The sequence below is a fragment of the Pristiophorus japonicus genome, chromosome 3, assembly GCF_044704955.1.
Source record: "Pristiophorus japonicus isolate sPriJap1 chromosome 3, sPriJap1.hap1, whole genome shotgun sequence".
Taxonomy (NCBI): Eukaryota; Metazoa; Chordata; class Chondrichthyes; family Pristiophoridae; genus Pristiophorus; species Pristiophorus japonicus.
The window spans coordinates 274,242,052-274,261,781 of NC_091979.1; the positions used below are offsets into that span (position 1 = coordinate 274,242,052).

Here is a 19,730-nt window from a genome sequence, read left to right on the forward strand (position 1 = left end):
CTAATGCAGAATTCCACCATATTATGGTCACTCTTCCCCAAGGGGCCTCGCACAATGAGATTGCTAATTAATCCTCTCTCATTACATAACACCCAGTCTAAGATGGCCTCCCCCCTAGTTGGTTCCTCGACATATTTTGGTCTAAAAAACCATCCCTTATGCACTCCAGGAAATCCTCCTCCACCGTATTGCTTCCAGTTTGGTTAGCCCAATCTATGTGCATATTAAAGTCACCCATTATAACTGCTGCACCTTTATTGCATGCACCCCTAATTTCCTGTTTGATGCCCTCCCGAACATCACTACTACTGTTTGGAGGTCTGTACACAACTCCCACTAACGTGTGGTGTACTGGCCTCGCATCCGGGTTTATGTGAATCCCTACCTTGGTCCCCATGAAAAGTGCCGATGCCGAGTTGAAAGGGAGTCAAATTTGTCCAGGACCTGTAAGCATGATACTTGCTCCACAGAAGAAATTGCATTGACATCGCCCCATTTCCAGTTCATAACAGCCAACCAACTCCTCCCCAGTAGTGCGGGAGCATTCCCCAGGACAATCCAGAGTGGCAACCTGTTCTCAGAATCTTTGTGGGTTACGACTACCATGACGCTGCCTAGCACCGGAATGATCCCCTTTGTATATGTCTATAGCTGTGCGTCCTGGCCTTGGATGCCCACAACTTGTCAAACTGTTTGATACTCATCAGAGACTGGCTGGCCCCTGCGTCTAGCTCCTTTGATACTGGGATGCCATTGAGGAGCACTTTCATTATCGGTGGCGTCCTGGTGTATGAATTGTATATGTGCTCCACATGAACTCACTGAACTTCAGCTTCCAGCGATTTCCCCCAGTGTCCATTTGGCCTCATAGGGCTTACATCGCCCCCGTCCTCCTCGTACATCAACCTGCTGCAGGCTTCCTGCACATACGCACCAAGTGACTGCTGACGTTGCGGTTTCTGCAGGTTTATTGCTGATACCTGTAAGCTCTGGCTGTGTGTTTGCCTCCACACCTCCGACATGAGCCGTTGTTGGAAACAAAAGGTCCATTACCAGTCGATCATCTCTGACCGTCTCTTAACTGTCCTGAAGCGCACCATTGAGAGGTATTGATGGCCCCATTACTGGTCGCATTGTCCCTTACAATGGCATGAATCGCCGTTCAGCTAGCCATTGTCTCTGTTGAATTCCCCCTTTGGGTTTGACTACATGCTCGGGCATGTCCGATTGCTGCTGTCTGCCTGGAGAACTGTGTGCCGCGAACAATGTTGACTCCCTGTCCATTTACTGCATTTAAACCAAGATTTTTGTCAATCATTCTGGTCTCTTCCTCCCGATAAATGTCTGGGCCATCAAAGCCGCCATTTCCAGGGTCAAGTCTTTGGTCTCAATCAGTTTCCTGAAAACTCCAGCGTGCCCAATGCCCTCAATAAAAGTGTCTCGCAGCATCTCCGTATGCATCTGGGAACTTATAGGCTCGCCAGTCACCGGAGGTCTGCCACGAAGTCTGGAACGCTTTGCCCTTCTCGCTGCCGGTGCATATAAAACCGGTGTCTCGCCCTGTGCATGCTGCTCGCCGGTTTAAAGTGTTCCCCGATCAACTTACTGAGCTCGTCAAAAAGGTCTTGTCCGCCAGCTTCTCTGGCGCTAGAAGGTCCTTCATCAGGGAGTACGTTCTGGATCCACAAACTGTCAGATGAGCTCTGCATTTGTCGGCTGAATCCTGTCCCAGCCATTCCTTAGTGACGAAACTTTGCTGTAATTTCTCAATAAAATCGTCCCAATCACCACCAACACAGTACCTCTCGTCTGTGCTGCTAGTAACCATGCTCGCATGGTATAAATCCTATCCACGTCGCCAATGATATGGCCTTACTATACAGTATAAATGCACACGAGGCCCATACTAGAGAGACGGTCACTCTGTGACCAGTAACCTTTATTAGCCAGCACTGAAGTGATGAAAGTGGACAAAGCTTCTCCTTTTGTACCTGAAAGTCCAGTTTAGGAGTGTCTCCCACAAGTTCACCACCTAGTGGTCAATGTTCTCAGTGTACAACTTCGGTCAGTTTATACTTGGGTTACATTGACAGTTAAATACATGACAGGTCACAACTATTCATCATATTTATTATGATAAAGTGTAGATGGAAGCATAAAATTACAAAGCTTTTAATAAATTGTGAATGGGAAAAACTGTGGCAAATGGTTTTCAATATGTGAGGCCATCCACTTTGGATCTAAAAGGATAAATTAAAAGCACTTTCTAAATAGTGAAAAGCTAGAAACAGTGGCGGTCCAAAGAAACTTAGGGATCTACACAGATCGTTAAAATGTCAGACATGTATAGAAAATAATCAAAGGCAAATGGAATGCTTTCATATCTAGGAGGACTAAAATGCAGAGGTAGAAGTTATGCTACAGCTATACATAGACTACACCTGGAATACAGAGTGTTCAGTTCAGGGCACCACATCTTAGGAAGGATATATTGCCTTGGAGGGAGTGCAGCGCAGATTTACCAGAATGATATATGGACTCCAAGGGTTAAATTATGAGGAGATATTACACAAACTAGGGTTGTATTCTCTGGAATTTCACAGGTTAAGGGGTCATTTGATTGAAGTATAAGATATTAAAAGGGAAGAGTATAAAGAGAGAAACTATTTCTGCTGGTTGGGGAGTCTAGGACTAGGGGACAAAGCCTAATAGTTAGTGCCAGGCCTTTCAGGAGTGAAGTTAGGAAACACTACTACACAGAGTGGTTGAAGCTTAGCACTGTCTTCCGCAAAAGGCAATTGATGCTAAACCAATTGATAATTATAAATCTGGAATTGATAGAATTTGCTAACCAAAAAAGTATTAAGGGATATGGGGCAAAGGGGGAGTATATGGAGTTAGATCACAGATCAACCATGATCTCATTGAATGGCAAAACAGGCTTGAGGGGCTCAATGGCATTCTCCTGTTCCTAGATGATACATGAACTTCAGCTGAGGCAAAAGTGAAGGGATCATTAAGACTGAATTGCTGGTATGAGACATCAAATAAAATATGAGTGGAAATTGATCTTGAAAGCGAGTCATTGAAGATTGGGAGCTAGAGATCATTACATCAATTCATAGGTTGCAAGAAACAAGTGCTGAGGGAACCATAGAAAGCAAGGTTACTGGATATATTAAATCCGGGAAAAATAGCAAGGCAAGGAAACCTGTGCTACTATTCAGAAGATTATAATAATGAACAGATAAGATGCACTGTCCAATAGTCCAGAAGGAAAGCAAGTCATAAAGTTGCTAAACACTGAGAAAACTGCAAACAGTAAGGCACAGGAAGATTGTGATCATATGACCCTCTTTGCTCAGGAAAATGGATAGCAATGTGTGCTGTAAGAATAATAACTATAGTATGGTGGGTTATCTACCTGAAGCTATCAGTGCACATTGAGGAAATGCCAAAAGGCAACTGAAGAGGACAGGAAGAGACCCAATGGTTTTAATCTCTGTAGGGGTAAATGACATAGGGAAAAGGGAGATCTTTAAAATCAGACCACCCCTTTGATAGGGCTGAAATTGGTCGTTCAATAGAGCCCAATATAAAAGAAAATCTAACTGGCATAGAACGGGCTGCGACTTCACTACCACGACCAATGTTACCCCCTTGAGCACTGTGTACATTTTTGATCACTCAAACACAAGGGAGATATTCAAATACTAGAGCCAGGAGACTAATCCCAATCAGAGTTTTAAGGGATGATGAAAGACTGCAGAGCTTTTCAACCATGAAAGGAAGTAAGTTAGATGTGACCTTGGACAAAGTAAACAGTATGTAAAAGGCAGATCGTAGAAATAATGTCAAACTAAATTGCAAGTATAGGATGGTTCAGCAGTTCAAACTTGTAAAAGACAATTTTAAGACTGATGTCAGGAAATATTTCTTCACAAAGAGTAATCAACAAGCAACAGACTTCTGGACAGAGTGGTGGGGATGAAAACCCTAGAACTATTTAACAATTGGATTCTGCAGCAGGGGACTGTAGGACCCTTCAGGATGTATGAACTAAAAATGGGATAAATATCTGATGTCAATGTTTTATACCAACTACAGATCTGAGGGCCTGATCTTCTAACAACTCTTCCTCAGGTGGCTGAAGGCTGCGCTGGTGCACTGGAGGCCATGTTGTACCTCGTCGTCAATGTCTGCCCTTGCTGGTAATAGGCTCTCGAGGTATGGAAAGTGGTCCACGTTGTCCAGGGCCACGCTGTGGACCTTGATTTGGTGGGGGGGGGGGGGGGTGTAGTGCTGTGTGGCGGGGTCAGGTTGGTGGAGGACCTTTGTCTTACGGATGTTTAGTGTAAGAACTATGCTTTCGTACGCCTCAGTTAAGATGTTGACTATGACTTGGAGTTCAGTCTCTGAATGTGCACAGATGCAAGCGTCGTCTGTATTCTGTAGTTTGATGACAGAGGTTGGGACCTCAGAGAGCCTGAGGAAGGTGATGTTCAAAGATCAGGCCCTCAAATCTGCCACCAAGCTCATGGCCTACAGGGCTGCAGTGTTTCCCGCCCTCCGGTATGGCTCAGAGACGTGGACAATATATAGTAGATGCCTCAAAATAGCTGGAGAAATACCAACGATGTCTCTGCAAGATCCTGCAAATCCCCTGGGTGGATAGGCGCACTAATGTCAGTGCCCTTGATCAGGCCTACATCCCCAGCATCGAAGCACTGACCACACTCAACCAGCTCCGTTGGGCAGGCCACATTGTTTGCATGCCTGACAAGACTCCCAAAGCAAATGCTCTACTCGGAACTCTTATATGGCAAGCAAGCCACAAGTGGGCAGAGGAAATGTTTCAAGGACAGCTCAAAGCCTCCTTGATAAAATGCAACATTCCCACCTGGGAGTCCCTGGCCAAAGACCACCCTAAGTGGAGGAAGTGCATCCGGGGAGGGCGCTGAGCACAGAGTCTCATTGTCGAGAGCATGCAGAAAACAAGTGCAGGCAGTGGAAGGAGCGTGCGGCAAACCAGTCCCATCCATCCTTTCCTTCAACGACTGTCTATCCCACCTGTTAGAGACTATAATTACCATATTGGACTGTTCAGTCACCCAAGAACTCACTTTTAGAGTAGAAGTAAGTCTTCCTCGATTTCGAGGGACTGCCTATGATGATACCAACTACAATTATTTAATCTTTGCTATAGATTCATATCAGAAGTGTGCAATTATAAGAGAATTATTCTTTGATGTGCACATCACATCTTGCCTGAATACTAAAATAATCAAGACGACATCTCAGTACAGCATTTCTTTGAGCCATATAGCAGCCTTCTACATTAGTAGATCTTTACTAGATATATTTACGGTGTCTCAATTTAACAAAAATAAAAATGGCTCCATGGTTCTGTGGGATACACACACTTGTATGGAGTCATACACTATGGGAAGACTCATGGTTCAACCCCTGGTCTATAGGGAGTCTCAGGTAGGGCAGCGATGTGGGTACAGTAATTAGCATCGGTGTTCCTGAGCTGGTGGAGACAACACAGGAGATACAGCAGCTGGCCGACAGCCGTGATGTGCGAGGATTTTTCACCGCAGTCAAGGCCACATACAGACCAAACTCCCAAGGCCCCACCCCACTGCTGGCCAAGAACAGGGAAACACTCATCAACGACACCGAGGCAGTCAGGGCCCGCTGGAAGGAACACTTCGAAGTTCTCCTCAACTGAGACTCTGCCTTTGACTCGAGTGTTCTCGACTCCATTCTGCAGCATTCTACCCACCACCACTTCAGCGAGACCCCAACACTGCATGAAGTAGAAAAGGCCATAAGGCAGCTAAAAAAACAAGGCTACGGGAGCGGATGGAATCCCTGCTGAGGCACTGAAGTATGGCTGAGGCGCGAATACACAACCTCATCTCATCTGGAGAGAGGAGAGCATGCCGGGAGACCTTAGAGATGCAGTGATCATGACCATCTTTAAAAAAGGGGACAAGTCTGACTGCGGCAGTTATCAACCACTGGGAAAGTCGTCGCTAGAGTCGTCCTCAATCGTCTTCTCCCAGTGGTCGGGGAACTCCTCCCAGAGTTGCAGTGTGGATTTCGTCCCCTCTGGGGCACAGCAGACATGATTTTTGCAGCGCGATAGCTGCAGGAAAAATGCAGGGAACAGCGCCAGCCTTTATATATGGCCTTCTTCGACCTTACAAAAGGCCTTTGACACGGTCAACTGCGAGAGTCTATGGAGCATCTTCCTCCGTTTCAGATGCCCCCAAAAGTACGTCACCATACTCCGCCTGCTCCACGACATGCAAGCCGTGATCCTTACCAACGGATCCATCACAGACCCAATTCATGTCCGGACCGGGGTCAAGCAGGGCTGCGTCATTGCCCCAACCCTCTTATCAATCTTCCTCGCTGCCATGTTCCACCTCAGTTGATTAGCTCCACTCCAGCGGGGAGCTAAACTACAGAACTAGCGGGAAGCTGTTCAACCTTTGCCGTCTCCAGGCCAGGTCCAAGACCACTCCAACCTCTGTTGTCGAGCTAAAGTACGCGGACACCTGCGTCTGTGCACACACAAAGGCTGAACTCCAGGACTTAGTTGACGTATTTACCGAGGTGTATGAAAGCATGAGCCTTACACTAAATATTAGTAAGACAAAAAGGTCCTACACCAGCCTGACCTCGCCATACAGCACTGCCCCCCCAAACATCAAGATCCACGGCGTGGTCCTGGACAATGTGGACCACTTCCCCTCGGGAGCCTCCCATCAACAAGAGCAGGCATTGATGAGATCCAACACCGCCTCCAGCGTTCCACTGCAGCCTTCGGCCACCTGAGGAAAAGAGTGGTTGAAGATCAGTCCCTCAAAACTGTCACCAAGCTCATGGTCTACAGGGCCGTAGTAATATTCACCTTCTTGTATGGCTCAGGGACATGGACCATGTAGACACAAGTCGCTGGAGAAATACCACCAGCGATGTCTCCGCAAGATTCTGCAAATCCCTGGGAGGACTGACGCACAAACATAAGCATCCTTTGTCCAGGCCAACATCCCCAGCATTGAAGCACTGACCTCACATGACCAGCTCTGCTGGACAGGCCACATAGTTCACATGCCAGACACGAGACTCCCAAAGCAGGCGCTCTACTCGGAACTCGTCCATGGCAAACGAGCCAAAGGCAGGCAGAGAAAATGTTACAAGGACACCCTCAAAGCCTCCTGGATAAAGTGCGACATCCCCACTGACACCTGGGAGTCCTTGACCATAGACTGCCCTATGTGGAGGACGTGCATTCGGGAGGGCGCTGAGCTCAGAGTATCATCGCCGAGAGCATGCATAAATCAAGTGCAGGCAGCGGAAGGAGCGTGTGGCAAACCAGGCTCCCTGCCCACCCGTTCCCTCAACGACTATCTGTCCCACCTGTGACAAACTGTGGTTCTCATATTGGACTGTACAGTCACCTAAAAACTTATGCTAAGAGTGGAAGCAAGTCTTCCTCGATCCAGAGGGACTGCCTATGATGAGGAGTGGTGATTGAAAAAGCATCCTGCTTCCAAATTGCTATCCAGGGCCCCTGCATCTGTGGATGTTGGCTGAGAATTAATTAGGTTCAGCTATGCTGAACTAAAAGTAGAAAAGTCACGCGGTCTGGATGGGATGGAGCCTAGCTTACTAAGGATGGAAATTGTGGAGGATCTGGCCACAATCTTCCAATGCTCCTTAGATATGCGGGGTGGTGCCAGAGGACTGGAGGATTGCAAATATTACTCTCCTGTTCAAAAAAAAGAGGGATAAACTCAGCAATTACAGGACAGTCAGTCCAATGTCAGTGATGGGAGAACTTTGAGACAATATAATACTGGATAAATTTAATTGGCACTTGAAAAAGTATGGGCTAATAAATTGAAAGTCAGCACAGATTTGTTAAAGGCAAATCATGTTTGACTAACTTGATCGAGTTCTTTGAAGTTACAGAAAGGGTTGATGAATGCAGTGCGGTTGATATGTATATGGACTTTCAAAAAAGGCGTTTGACGAAGTACCACACAATAGACTTTCTAGCAGAAGTAAAGCCCATGGGATTAAAAGGGACAGTGGCAGCATGAGTACAAAATTGGCTATGGGCCAGAAAGCAGAATAGTTGTAAATGGTTTTGTCTCAGACTGCAGGTAGTATACAATGCTGTTCCCCAGGGGTATTAGGACCACTGCTCTTTTTGATATATATTAATAACCTGGACTTGGGTATCCAGGGCATAATTTCAAAATTTGCAGAGGACACAGAACTTAGATATGTAATAAACAATGAGGACGATTCTGTCAATGTGACAACAGTTATGGAAAAATAAACCACCAGGAAATAGTCTACATTTCTCACTTTTTCTTTGGACTTGAGACTCTATCAAATGTCTTCATGTAGATACTCTGCACATTATGAAAACATTGACAAGTTATCACAAAGACCGTCGACTTCCACCTCTAACCCTCAAACAGTGTCTTCATTTGCCCTTGCCTAAGCCCATCCACACGCAAGTATACCAATGCTCTGCTGGTTGGTCTCCCATCCTTCACCCTCCATAAACTTGAACTCATCCAAATCAATACATCCCATTCTGCACCTGCAGAGACTAAAAACGTGGTCAAAGTGGGTTTAGGGAGGTAACTCCTGATTGCAGGGCTTGAAAGGCACCACCAATGGTGGGGCAAAGGAGAAGGAGGCGGTTATACACAAGAGGCCAGAATCGGAGGAATGCAGAGCTTTCAGGGGAGAGGGACACAGAAAGGTGTCGGGGGCAGGGGCTATGCATGGATTTTAACGAGGGTGAGAATAATACATTTGATACGATGTGGGGATGGGAGTTAAAAGTAGGCCAACAAGGATAGGGATGAGGGACACTTAAGTCACTTGAACGCTTAATCGAGGCGGAGGTTTCAGGGCCTTACCAAAGGAGTGATGTATTTTGAAAGCCGTATCTTTTGGATGTGATGTCTGCCCTCGGGTTGACAATAGGATCCCACAGCACTGTTTGAAGAGCAAGAATTCTGGCTGGTGTCCTGGCCAAACTTATCGCTCAACATTCCATTAACTCTGGATCAGTTCCTATGGAGTGGAGGGTAGCCAATGTAACCCCACTTTTTAAAAAAGGAGGGAAGAGAGAAAACAGGGAATTATAGACCGGTCAGCCTGACATCGGTAGTGGGTAAAATGATGGAATCAATTATTAAGGATGTCATAGCAGTGCATTTGGAAAGAGGTGACATGATAGGTCCAAGTCAGCATGGATTTGTGAAAGGGAAATCATGCTTGACAAATCTTCTGGAATTTTTTGAGGATGTTTCCAGTAGAGTGGACAAGGGAGAACCAGTTGATGTGGTATATTTGGACTTTCAGAAGGCGTTCGACAAGGTCCCACACAAGAGATTGATGTGCAAAGTTAGAGCACATGGGATTGGGGGTAGTGTACTGACATGGATTGAGAACTGGTTGTCAGACAGGAAGCAAAGAGTAGGAGTAAATGGGTACTTTTCAGAATGGCAGGCAGTGACTAGTGGGGTACCGCAAGGTTCTGTGCTGGGGCCCCAGCTGTTTACACTGTACATTAATGATTTAGATGAGGGGATTAAATGTAGTATCTCCAAATTTGCAGATGACACTAAGTTGGGTGGCAGTGTGAGCTGCGAGGAGGATGCTGTGAGGCTGCAGAGCGACTTGGATAGGTTAGGTGAGTGGGCAAATGCATGGCAGATGAAGTATAATGTGGATAAATGTGAGGTTATCCACTTTGGTGGTAAAAACAGAGAGACAGACTATTATCTGAATGGTGACAGATTAGGAAAAGGGGAGGTGCAAAGAGACCTGGGTGTCATGGTACATCAGTCATTGAAGGTTGGCATGCAGGTGCAGCAGGCGGTTAAGAAAGCAAATGGCATGTTGGCCTTCATAGCAAGGGGATTTGAGTACAGGGGCAGGGAGGTGTTACCACAGTTGTACAGGGCATTGGTGAGGCCACACCTGGAGTATTGTGTACAGTTTTGGTCTCCTAACCTGAGGAAGGATATTCTTGCTATTGAGGGAATGCAGCGAAGGTTCACCAGACTGATTCCCGGGATGGCGGGACTGACCTATCAAGAAAGACTGGATCAACTGGGCTTGTATTCACTGGAGTTCAGAAGAATGAGAGGGGACCTCAGAAACATTTACAATTCTGACGGGGTTAGACAGGTTAGATGCAGGAAGAATGTTCCCAATGTTGGGGAAGTCCAGAACCAGAGGTCACAGTCTAAGGATAAGGGGTAAGCCATTTAGGACTGAGATGCGGAGGAACTTCTTCACCCAGAGAGTGGTGAACCTGTGGAATTCTCTACCACAGAAAGTTGTTGAGGCCAATTCACTAAATATATTCAAAAAGGAGTTAGATGAGGTCCTTACTACTAGGGGGATCAAGGGGTATGGCGAGAAAGCAGGAATGGGGTACTGAAGTTGAATGTTCAGCCATGAACTCATTGAATGGCGGTGCAGGCTAGAAGGCCGAATGGCCTACTCCTGCACCTATTTTCTATGTTTCTAACCAATACTACTAAAACAGAGACCCGATTTTAACACTCTGCCTGGTGGAAACTGGGACAGGAGGGGGTAGTTAAATGAGGGCAGCAACTTCCGTCGTTATCCCACCAACTTTTCATCGGCGCCCGATATTAAGCCATTATCTTGTCCCTAGCCATCGACTCCATCCTTCTCCCTGGACAGTCAGTCTGAATCAAACTGTTTGCAAACTTGACATCCTATTTGACAGAGTTGAGCTACCGACTACATATCCATTCCAAATCCAAGACCGCCTACTTCCAACTCTAACAATCGCCCGTCTCCGATCCTGCCTCAGCTCATCTGCTGCTGAAACCCTCATCCACATAATTCTTGCCTGTTGATTTGACTATTCAAATACTCTTAAGGCCAGCCTGCCATTTTCCAACTGCCAGAAACTGAACTTCATTCAAAACTCTGCTGCCCGTATCCTCACCCCAAATCCCATCCACCCATCACTTGTGCTCGCTGACATTGGCTCCTATTCCAGCAACGCCTCAATTTTAAACTTCTCGTCCTAGTTTTCAAATCCCTCCATGGTCTCAGACGGCCCCATCCCCTCCACCAGTCCTACACTCTTCCAAGATCTCTGCACTCTTCCAATTCTGGCCTATTGGGCATCCCCAATTTTAAGTTTCACCATTGGCAGCTGTGCCTTCAGCTGCCCAGAATTCCCTCCCTAAGTCTCTACTTTAAGACGCTCCTTAAAACCTACCTTTTTGGCCAAGTTTTTTGTCCACTGTCATAACATCCTTATGTGACTCTGTCAAATGCTGTTTGACAACAGTCCTGTGAAGCACCTTGGGACTTCTTACTATGTTAAAAGGAGCTATATAAATGCAGCTTGTTTCAAGCAGGTGAGCAGGACACCAATAAGACGGTAGCTGGGTCTTACTTAAATATGTAGTTTGGGGCCAGAAGACAGTAGGGACCTAATCTTCAATTTTTGTTGGAGGCCTAAGCAGGGGAGCAGTTACGGCTTCCATATTAGGCAAACCTGGAGGTGGATCGTAGGCCAGAAGCTGGAGTGCTCCTCAGCCTCAAGCCTTCAACCTCCCTTACTTCTGCCCCTCCCCCTCCCCAAGCTCCCACATGTCCCTGACCCATCCCATATCACTTATCTGACTGCCAAAGGCCAATCCCGGGGAGCCCCAGCTACGGCGTCCTACCAGCGATCTTCTGCTCACACCTGCCAACCAGTTCATGCATCTGGCCAGGTTCAGGCTGGACTCCAATGAGTTGTGATAATGAGGCCTCCCCGTACAAGCCCGGCCTCCACATTCCATCCGCTTTGGGGCTCACGCAGACCACACAGTTCTCCCAGGTCCCCCCCCCCCCCCCTTTAAAATCTGATCAAGATTATCCGCTCAATTATCTCATTGCAGTTTGTGGGGAGTTTGCAGTGTTCAAATTCGCTGCCACATTTCCCTAAATTCCAACCATGATTACATTTCAAAGCTATTTCATTCACTGGCATGCTTTGGAATGTTGAGGTTACGAAAGCTGCTATATAAATGCAACTTTATAAAAGTTTCTAAAGCATATGGTTAATCTGAGAACCTGCATAGAGAAAATGTATCACACCACATTGTCAATTAGGAGATGAATGAGAAGCAAGTTGGAAAGTATGGTTTGCGATTACTTCCATTATAGAAAGTCTAACTATTTTTCACATACTCCACACAGCAAAGGTAACCTACTCAAGATTTATCAGAATATAACAGTCAACTTTTCCTAACTGTCCAATCTATTGTACTCCATAGCAGTGCTATATATTTGGATAAATTTGAATTTACCAAGAGCTTAAAGTGCATTCCTGCCAAACTGCAAATCCTTTAGCAGCTGGGACAAGGTTACAATACCTGCACAGTTAAGGAAACTGCAATCATTTAATCGCCAGAGGAAAGTGCTGAACGAACACCATATGTTCCTTCTTTAAGTATGAAAGTAAATAAAGTTTCAAGCCATTTATTGATACACATTACATCATGTTTAAGTATATGCAATCTATGTTTCAATCATGGAACTTCTCCACCTGCATTTTAATGTGATTTATACTGATGCCATAAAATTGCATTCAAAGAAGCTTCCCAAATATAGCCCCCCCAAAAATTCCAACCCTATATTTTTAATCACTTTTGACCAATCTGCTTATGGAAATGACTCTCCTTTGTGTTTGGAGAAAGCCCAAATGATAAATAAACATTGTAGAATAGGTTTGTGTACACACACACGCACGATAGGTCAAGGACAGAGGGGAAAGTTAGGAGGCAGTCCAAGCTGGATCTGAAGCAACAGCCGAGAGGCAGGTTAGAGAATAGTGGTTACTGTTGCAGTCGAAGTGCCAGACAATACAATCAGAAGCTTTCCTGCAGTTGAGGTCAAGGCAAAGAACTACAGTGCAGCAGGATCATGTCTGTGCATGTTTACATTAATGATTATACAAGACAAACCTGTTACTTTTTTGGCTATTTTTTTCTGCATCATCCAAGTTCAAAAGTTTTAATATGACTTCATTACAACAGTAACATGTCAAAAGTACTTAAGGACGTCCCAATGTTGTGATGGTACTGTATAAATATAAGTCTTGTAACAAAAAATACAATTTCAAACAAGGCATTTTCCATTACCAGAGAGAATGAAGATTTACCAACTGTCTGTCTACTCTAAAAGCCAGTAAATACTGTGCTATCCGACCATTACATTCAAGCTGCAACTAAGATTTATTTACAATATAGTCTCGGTGAATGGCTTATCTTGTTGTCCACGATTTTAAAAAAGATTGATGGGCATGTAGTCCCCCACCACCGCATTCCAAAAATCTGAAGATGCTCAATAGACTCTGCCTCAAGCTGCATTCAGATTTTTATAAACTAGCTGAGCCTCCACTCAATACCTGATACTTGGGATACATGTACTGTGCTCTCAAAATGCTATGTCACACTAGATAAACTAAGAATGTGTAAATAACAACAGTACAGCCAGGTTCAAGATAAAAATTTTTGGGGTATTTGGACTAGTTAGTGTCAAATGTAGTGCAATGTAAATAAGTGTCATTATGTACATCTGCAAGAAACAGAGTGATTGTGTGTTAAATACAACACATACATTCTACTGAGAAAAAATATCTACAGATTATTGTGTATACAAATCTATGAAACCAAACACTTCACAAATATAGCACTAAGGTACACTATAAGAACAGTACAAATCAAGAATAATGTATGCAATTTCTGGTCTAAAAATCGCAGAAAGACTTATTGCCCGATGCTAGAGAGACAAGGAACAGCTGAACACATTGGGCTGGTCTTAAGACAGGGGCACTGATTCATTAAAACTGTTACAAAAGTAATGCATACAAAGCACTCACCATTGAAAGTGTTGCAAATGCCAAAGACACAAGTTAAAAGTTGTAAAGAACTTAAGTTATCAAAAAGTACACAGTATAAATTGTTCAAGAGCCAACTAGATGCATTTTGGGGGGAGGGAGAGTTGTGTCAGAGGGAAATGGTCATAAAATGGACTTTTTAAAAAAATCAATGATTCTTTTCTGTTCAGCACCAAACTACGATACAATTTGCAGTCATGTATTCTTCTTGCCAGAATAAGATCTTTCAATTTCCTCCAGCAGCCAAATTAGTAAAAGCCTTAGGATTGCACTTATTATTCAAACCTTATTTTCACAGTAATTGGCCTCAACAGGACTAGAAACACATTATGTAGTAGACTATTTTTAAACCTACGCTTATAACTTACTCAAAGCACTTTATGTTTTGGAATTTGACTATTTTTCCACAGAAAGATCTTTGTATGATTTATATTAAAATGCTATTGCCTTAAATTTAGATCATAAAGATAGTCAAGTCTATAAACAGGGGTCCTGGGAGATATGTATTAGAGCCACGTGAAACAATTTGTGGAATGGTGCTCCTCACCTATCACTTCAACCTTACAATAGATGCCCAAACATTCTAGTGTACTTCCTTACCTATTATGTTTAAGATATTTCATGCATAACCATATCAGGTTGAAACAGTAAGATACATTAACCCACCCCAGACAGGAGATTGGATGACTGCTGGTATGGTTTCTTTCCAGTGAGCTCAGCAAGGAATGTTACAGGGAAACGCCTACCAAAAGGTGGAGGGATGGCAATAGCCAGCTTAATTGGTAGCTCCAATGGCCAATCCCCAGGCATAGTGAGCTGGGGAGGTCAGAAAGCAAGCTGCTGGCTTCCTCTAGCTGGGGAGTAAAATGACAAACAAACTTATGGATTAGAGAGTGTTCGAGAAGATATGGTAAGGGAGATACTGAATAAGCAGCTCCAAAGAAAGAGTTGACTAGGTTCAGACAAAGCCCTGGTCAGAGTTCTGTATTAAATCCACTACAAGCAACAGCATGGTGCATTTTGTTACAAGGAGTGATACTGAATCAAGTCCAAGTATGGAGAGATTTATTAATTTCACTGATTGTTTGCTTAACAGTTGTAAAATAAACCACTTTGTTGATTTATATTTGGCTGCATCTCACTAAAGTGTTAACCAGTCTAGCTTTCAAAAGTTACTGGGCAGAAAACTCTGATGTCAGATACGCTTATGGGAGAAGCCAGTAGTACTGAAGCAGAGAATATTCTATAGCAGACCCAAAATTTATAATACCCTTTCATAACTAAAATTTAAGATAAGCAATATTTTCTGTTTTTTGATTAACCTAGTTCACATTATCTACTACTCTCCAAGAAAATAATTGTTAAGTATTGCTTAAAGGCTTCCCAATTCTAAACTTGTGTCCCAACTTATCCAGAGTAACCTGCTTATGATCACATCATCCATGCCTTTCAGCATCAAGGCCTCAAACACTTCCCCAATTTCAGCATCAATTTGGAATACTTGGTTTCCTATCAACCACTTCTAATCAAGTCTTGAGTAAAATGCCCAAAGATCAACCTAATATTTCAAATCTGCTCATACTAGTAACAAATTAAAAATTCTATTTTTAAAATAAATACTCCAAGTGCTTCCCAGGATTTGATGCCGAGTACATTCCTGATAACTTGACTCCCAAGGGAAATGCACAGATTAGAAATTGAAATATGGAGTGTCAGTTTCTGCCCTCCTATTCCCAGGCAAGTGTGATGACATTTTGGAGTTTTCAGGCTCTTAAAATTTGCTTTGGACATTGACATTAAAATCGACAACTGTAAGTAGTCTCCAAATACAATCTTTAGGCATTAGTACTAATTGCAATGTACTATCCAACATTATGCTTTTATACATAATCACTTAATGTCTCATTACACTGCAGAGTAATGTACTTAAACCAAATGATCAGAATCATACATATGATGGCACTGCCTGAAAATTACATTGATACCTGCTGTAGTTCCACAGTACGTGGAACACTCCCAACTACATTGTTCAAGCTTTTTTAAAGCTGCATCAAGAGGGCATACACACGTCAACACAAGCCACTTGAAAGAACAAAAATAGTAATACTGGTGTGCGCACACCAAAAGCTGAATATTTCAAATCAAAAAAGGTGAAGAAAAGCTGCCCAATTGAGCATTGTTACACTGCACAATCCATCTCATTTTGAAGATTCAAAAGATCTCTAACCATGTCTGAAGCAACACTGAAGCCCAATTAAATTCTTATTTTGATGAATACAATAATATATTATAAAATGTTGAATCTCAAACTTAGTCTAAACAATGCTTCTTTTCACAAAAATGCTAACAATTCAAACTTCACACTTAGAACAAAATTATTCCCATCAAATATCTTCAGTGGACAAACTATTTACCTTAACCAAAAAGACCATGGATTTTTTTGTTAAAACACAACAAAGTTTTAAAAAAAAATCAGGAGATCCACAGAATTCCATGAGCCTTTTCCTACAGATTCTCTTTCCAGTTATCAAAAGGTATGCCAGTACACAGGATATTAACCAATGACAGGCTTGCATGGAACAGAGTTTGTCCGATCACCAATTAAATGTTGTACTGTAAAATGTTACCTGCACCTACTGTACCCTCATTACTGTATTAAACCAAGGATACTTCATAACGATGGGTATCCTATCAGAACAGAATGTGTTCCTGCAGTTGAGGGAAAAAAACTGCCATAACAAAGCTCATACTGATATCCATAGCATTTTCTACTAAATATAAAAGTACAATTCAATAGAAGCAACATAATTGCATTTACTGTAGCAAATAATTATACTGAAGAATGCAACAGAATTCTCCTAGAAGCACCGTACAAGGTGTGAGTTGTGAGCAATGCTTTATGAATTGTGATTCTTGTCACCCAATACTTAAAAATGGAATCAAGGACTTCACATATCTAAAAAAAAATCCTTACATTTAGTATCTATTAATTTAACATATGCCATGTTTGCTGTCCAATTTTTCAGTATCACTAGAATTTAGTAATCATTCAACATTTTCTAATGGCCTTTTTCCACCCAAAGCAACAGATCTGTTGCAACAGAGATTTTAGAAAAATACAACTAGGTGGAACCTTGAGGCAAGCACATTGATCTGTCACATCTGGGACCTGGGATCAAGTCTACAGACATCTGTATTTGCACTACAGGTTACATGCTGGTGGATGTGGAGACAAAAAGTGTCACATTGGAACAAATAGAATACAGAGAGGTTGGTGCATGAGAGAGCTCCATTGTTCATCTAACCCACTAACTGAGCTAACTGAGTGTTTGATGACATGCAGGACTGGATTTTCAGTTTCTGCACTCACCAGCCAGCTATTTTACTTAAGTTGTTCCTCCATAAAACTTTTTTTTGACCAAGCTTTTGATCAACTGTCAATAGCTCTGTGCCAAATTGTGTTTGATAACCCTCCTGTGAAACACCTTAGGACGTTTTCACTATATTAAAGGCGCTATATAAATGCAAGTTGTTATTCAATTTAATTGAGAAATCACAAGCTGGGAGTATAGAAGTGGAAAACCGGCCTCTGTCAGAGATAGGAAAGTGTTTCATTTCTCCAGCATCATTCTTTACCGGCATGAACACAAAGCAAAATTTTATAATGTAGAAAATTCTCTATAGAAGGATTTAAACCACCACATTTTGTGTCCATACAAGATAAATATATTGTATTTCAGACAATGGAGTATCCACATTAGAACTACAACATTCGAAAAGTGAAATCTTTTCAGCTAAACAATTTCCACAGTGATGGATGTATATAACTGTTTAAAAGTTAATTTGTAGACCTTAAGTGGACTTTAATTCCACCTAGGATTTAATTCCAGACTTTAATCAGGTTTGTAATACAGTACAAATTGCCACTAGTTTGTCAAGCATGGACTATTTCAAGTCTTTGGTCTGTGACTGAAGTGAAGTGTAATTTCTTAAAATGTGAAGATTTGAGAAATGCTTAGATATAAGCTGCTTCAAATAAAACCCTAGGTAAATGTGCAAATACAATCTAGCTGTAAAGATACCATGGATGCAAGTACCTACTGAAAATATAGTATTAACAGCTTCAATCTACTTCAAAAAGACAAAATAGTCTTCTGAATGATGTCCACAGATTCTCTTATTTCATCTTCTTTGATCACAAGAGGTGGTGCAAGTCTAATGATGTCCCCGTGGGTTGGTTTAGCTAGCAGACCATTATCACGTAGACGAAGGCAAACGTCCATTGCATCAAAAGCTGAAACGGGGAATAAAAATTTCAATTAAAAAAAACAGAAGCTGTGGAGATTAATATTTTTGTTCTTGTCCAAAACAAATCTTAGTACTTTGTTTGTATTTTGTGACCATTTTTCACTATTTAAACTTCTTTTCAGCAAGTGCAGCATAAAAACCACTTTGGTTTGAGCAAAGCTGTAATGGGGGTCACTACAAATCAACTGGAGCCAGAAAGGTGACCCTGGATGTGGGTGGGAGAGAAAGTCAGATCAGGGGGCATGGGGGGGGGGGGGGGGGGGTGGTGGGGCCAGAATAGGACAGGAGATCAGAGGGGGAGGTCTGGAGATCATACAAGGGGCAGGGGAAGGGAGAAAGCAGAGATAACAATGGGGGTGGGGTGAAGATTGGAGAGAAGAGAATGTGATCTAGGTCGAAGCAGGGAAAGGGGACAAGAGGGAGAACGTGATCCAGTTTGGAGAGTTTAATTCCATTACCAAGAGTGGCTCAGTCATACCACCACTGACCAAGCTGGCCAAGTCCTGAAGGACATAAGCAGCCAGATTGGGCCTGCGGCAGGTGGAGATATAACAAACACGAGGGAAAAATCTACTTGACCATGTCCTCATCAATCTACCAGTTACAGATGCAGCTATCCACTCCATATGGTAGGAGTGACCACCGCACAATCCATACATTGGGGACACCATCATGTGTGGCACTATCACAGTGCTAAATGAGATAAATTCAGAACAGATCTAGCAGCTCAAAACTGGGCATCCAGGAGGCGCTGTTGGCCATCAGCAGCAACAGAATTGTATTCCACCACAATATGTAACCTCAGACCAGCATATCCCTTACTCTACCATTACCATCAAGCCAGGGGACCAACCCTGGTTCAATGAGTGTAGAAGAGCATGCCAGGAGAAGCACCAGGTGTACCTATGAGGTGCCAACCTGGGGAAGCTGCATGCTATAGACAGGACTAAGCGATCCCACAATCAACAGATCAGATCAAAGTTCTGCAGTCCTGCCACGTCCAGTCGTGAATGGTGGTGGACCAAACAACTAACGGGAGGAGGCGGCTCCATGAATATTCCCATCCTCAAATGATGGCGAAGTCCAGCACTAGTGTAAAAAGACAAAGCTGATGCATTTGCAACCATCTTCAACCAGAAGTGTCGAGTGGATGACCCATATCTGCCTCCTCCTGAGGTCCCCACCATCACAGAAGCCATTCTTCAGCCAATTTGATTCACTCCACATGATAAACAGCTGAGCACACTGGATACAGCAAAGACAAAGGGCCCCGACAACATCCCGACTGTCGTGCTGAAGACTTGTGCTCCAGAACTAGCTGTGCCTCTAGCTACACTGTTCCAGTACAGCTACAACACTGGCATCTATCTGGCAATGTGGGAAAACTGCCCAGGTATGTCCTGTCCACAAAAAGCAGGACAAATCCAATCCGGCCAAT

The 19,730-nt window shown here is 43.4% G+C and overlaps 1 protein-coding gene across 4 annotated transcripts in view; it reads right to left on the reverse strand.

Annotated features, from left to right (window-relative positions):
* Positions 1–15,032: 15,032 nt before the first annotated feature.
* The window catches only part of oat (ornithine aminotransferase), a 43,283-nt gene continuing 38,585 nt past the window's right edge, over positions 15,033–19,730 (reverse strand). For all 4 annotated transcript variants that reach the window (XM_070876719.1, XM_070876722.1, XM_070876720.1 and 1 more), the window contains exon 10: positions 15,033–18,278. In XM_070876719.1, coding sequence (XP_070732820.1) covers positions 18,118–18,278 — 161 coding nt within the window. In that variant the 3' untranslated portion in view covers positions 15,033–18,117. The remainder of the gene's footprint in view (positions 18,279–19,730) is intronic.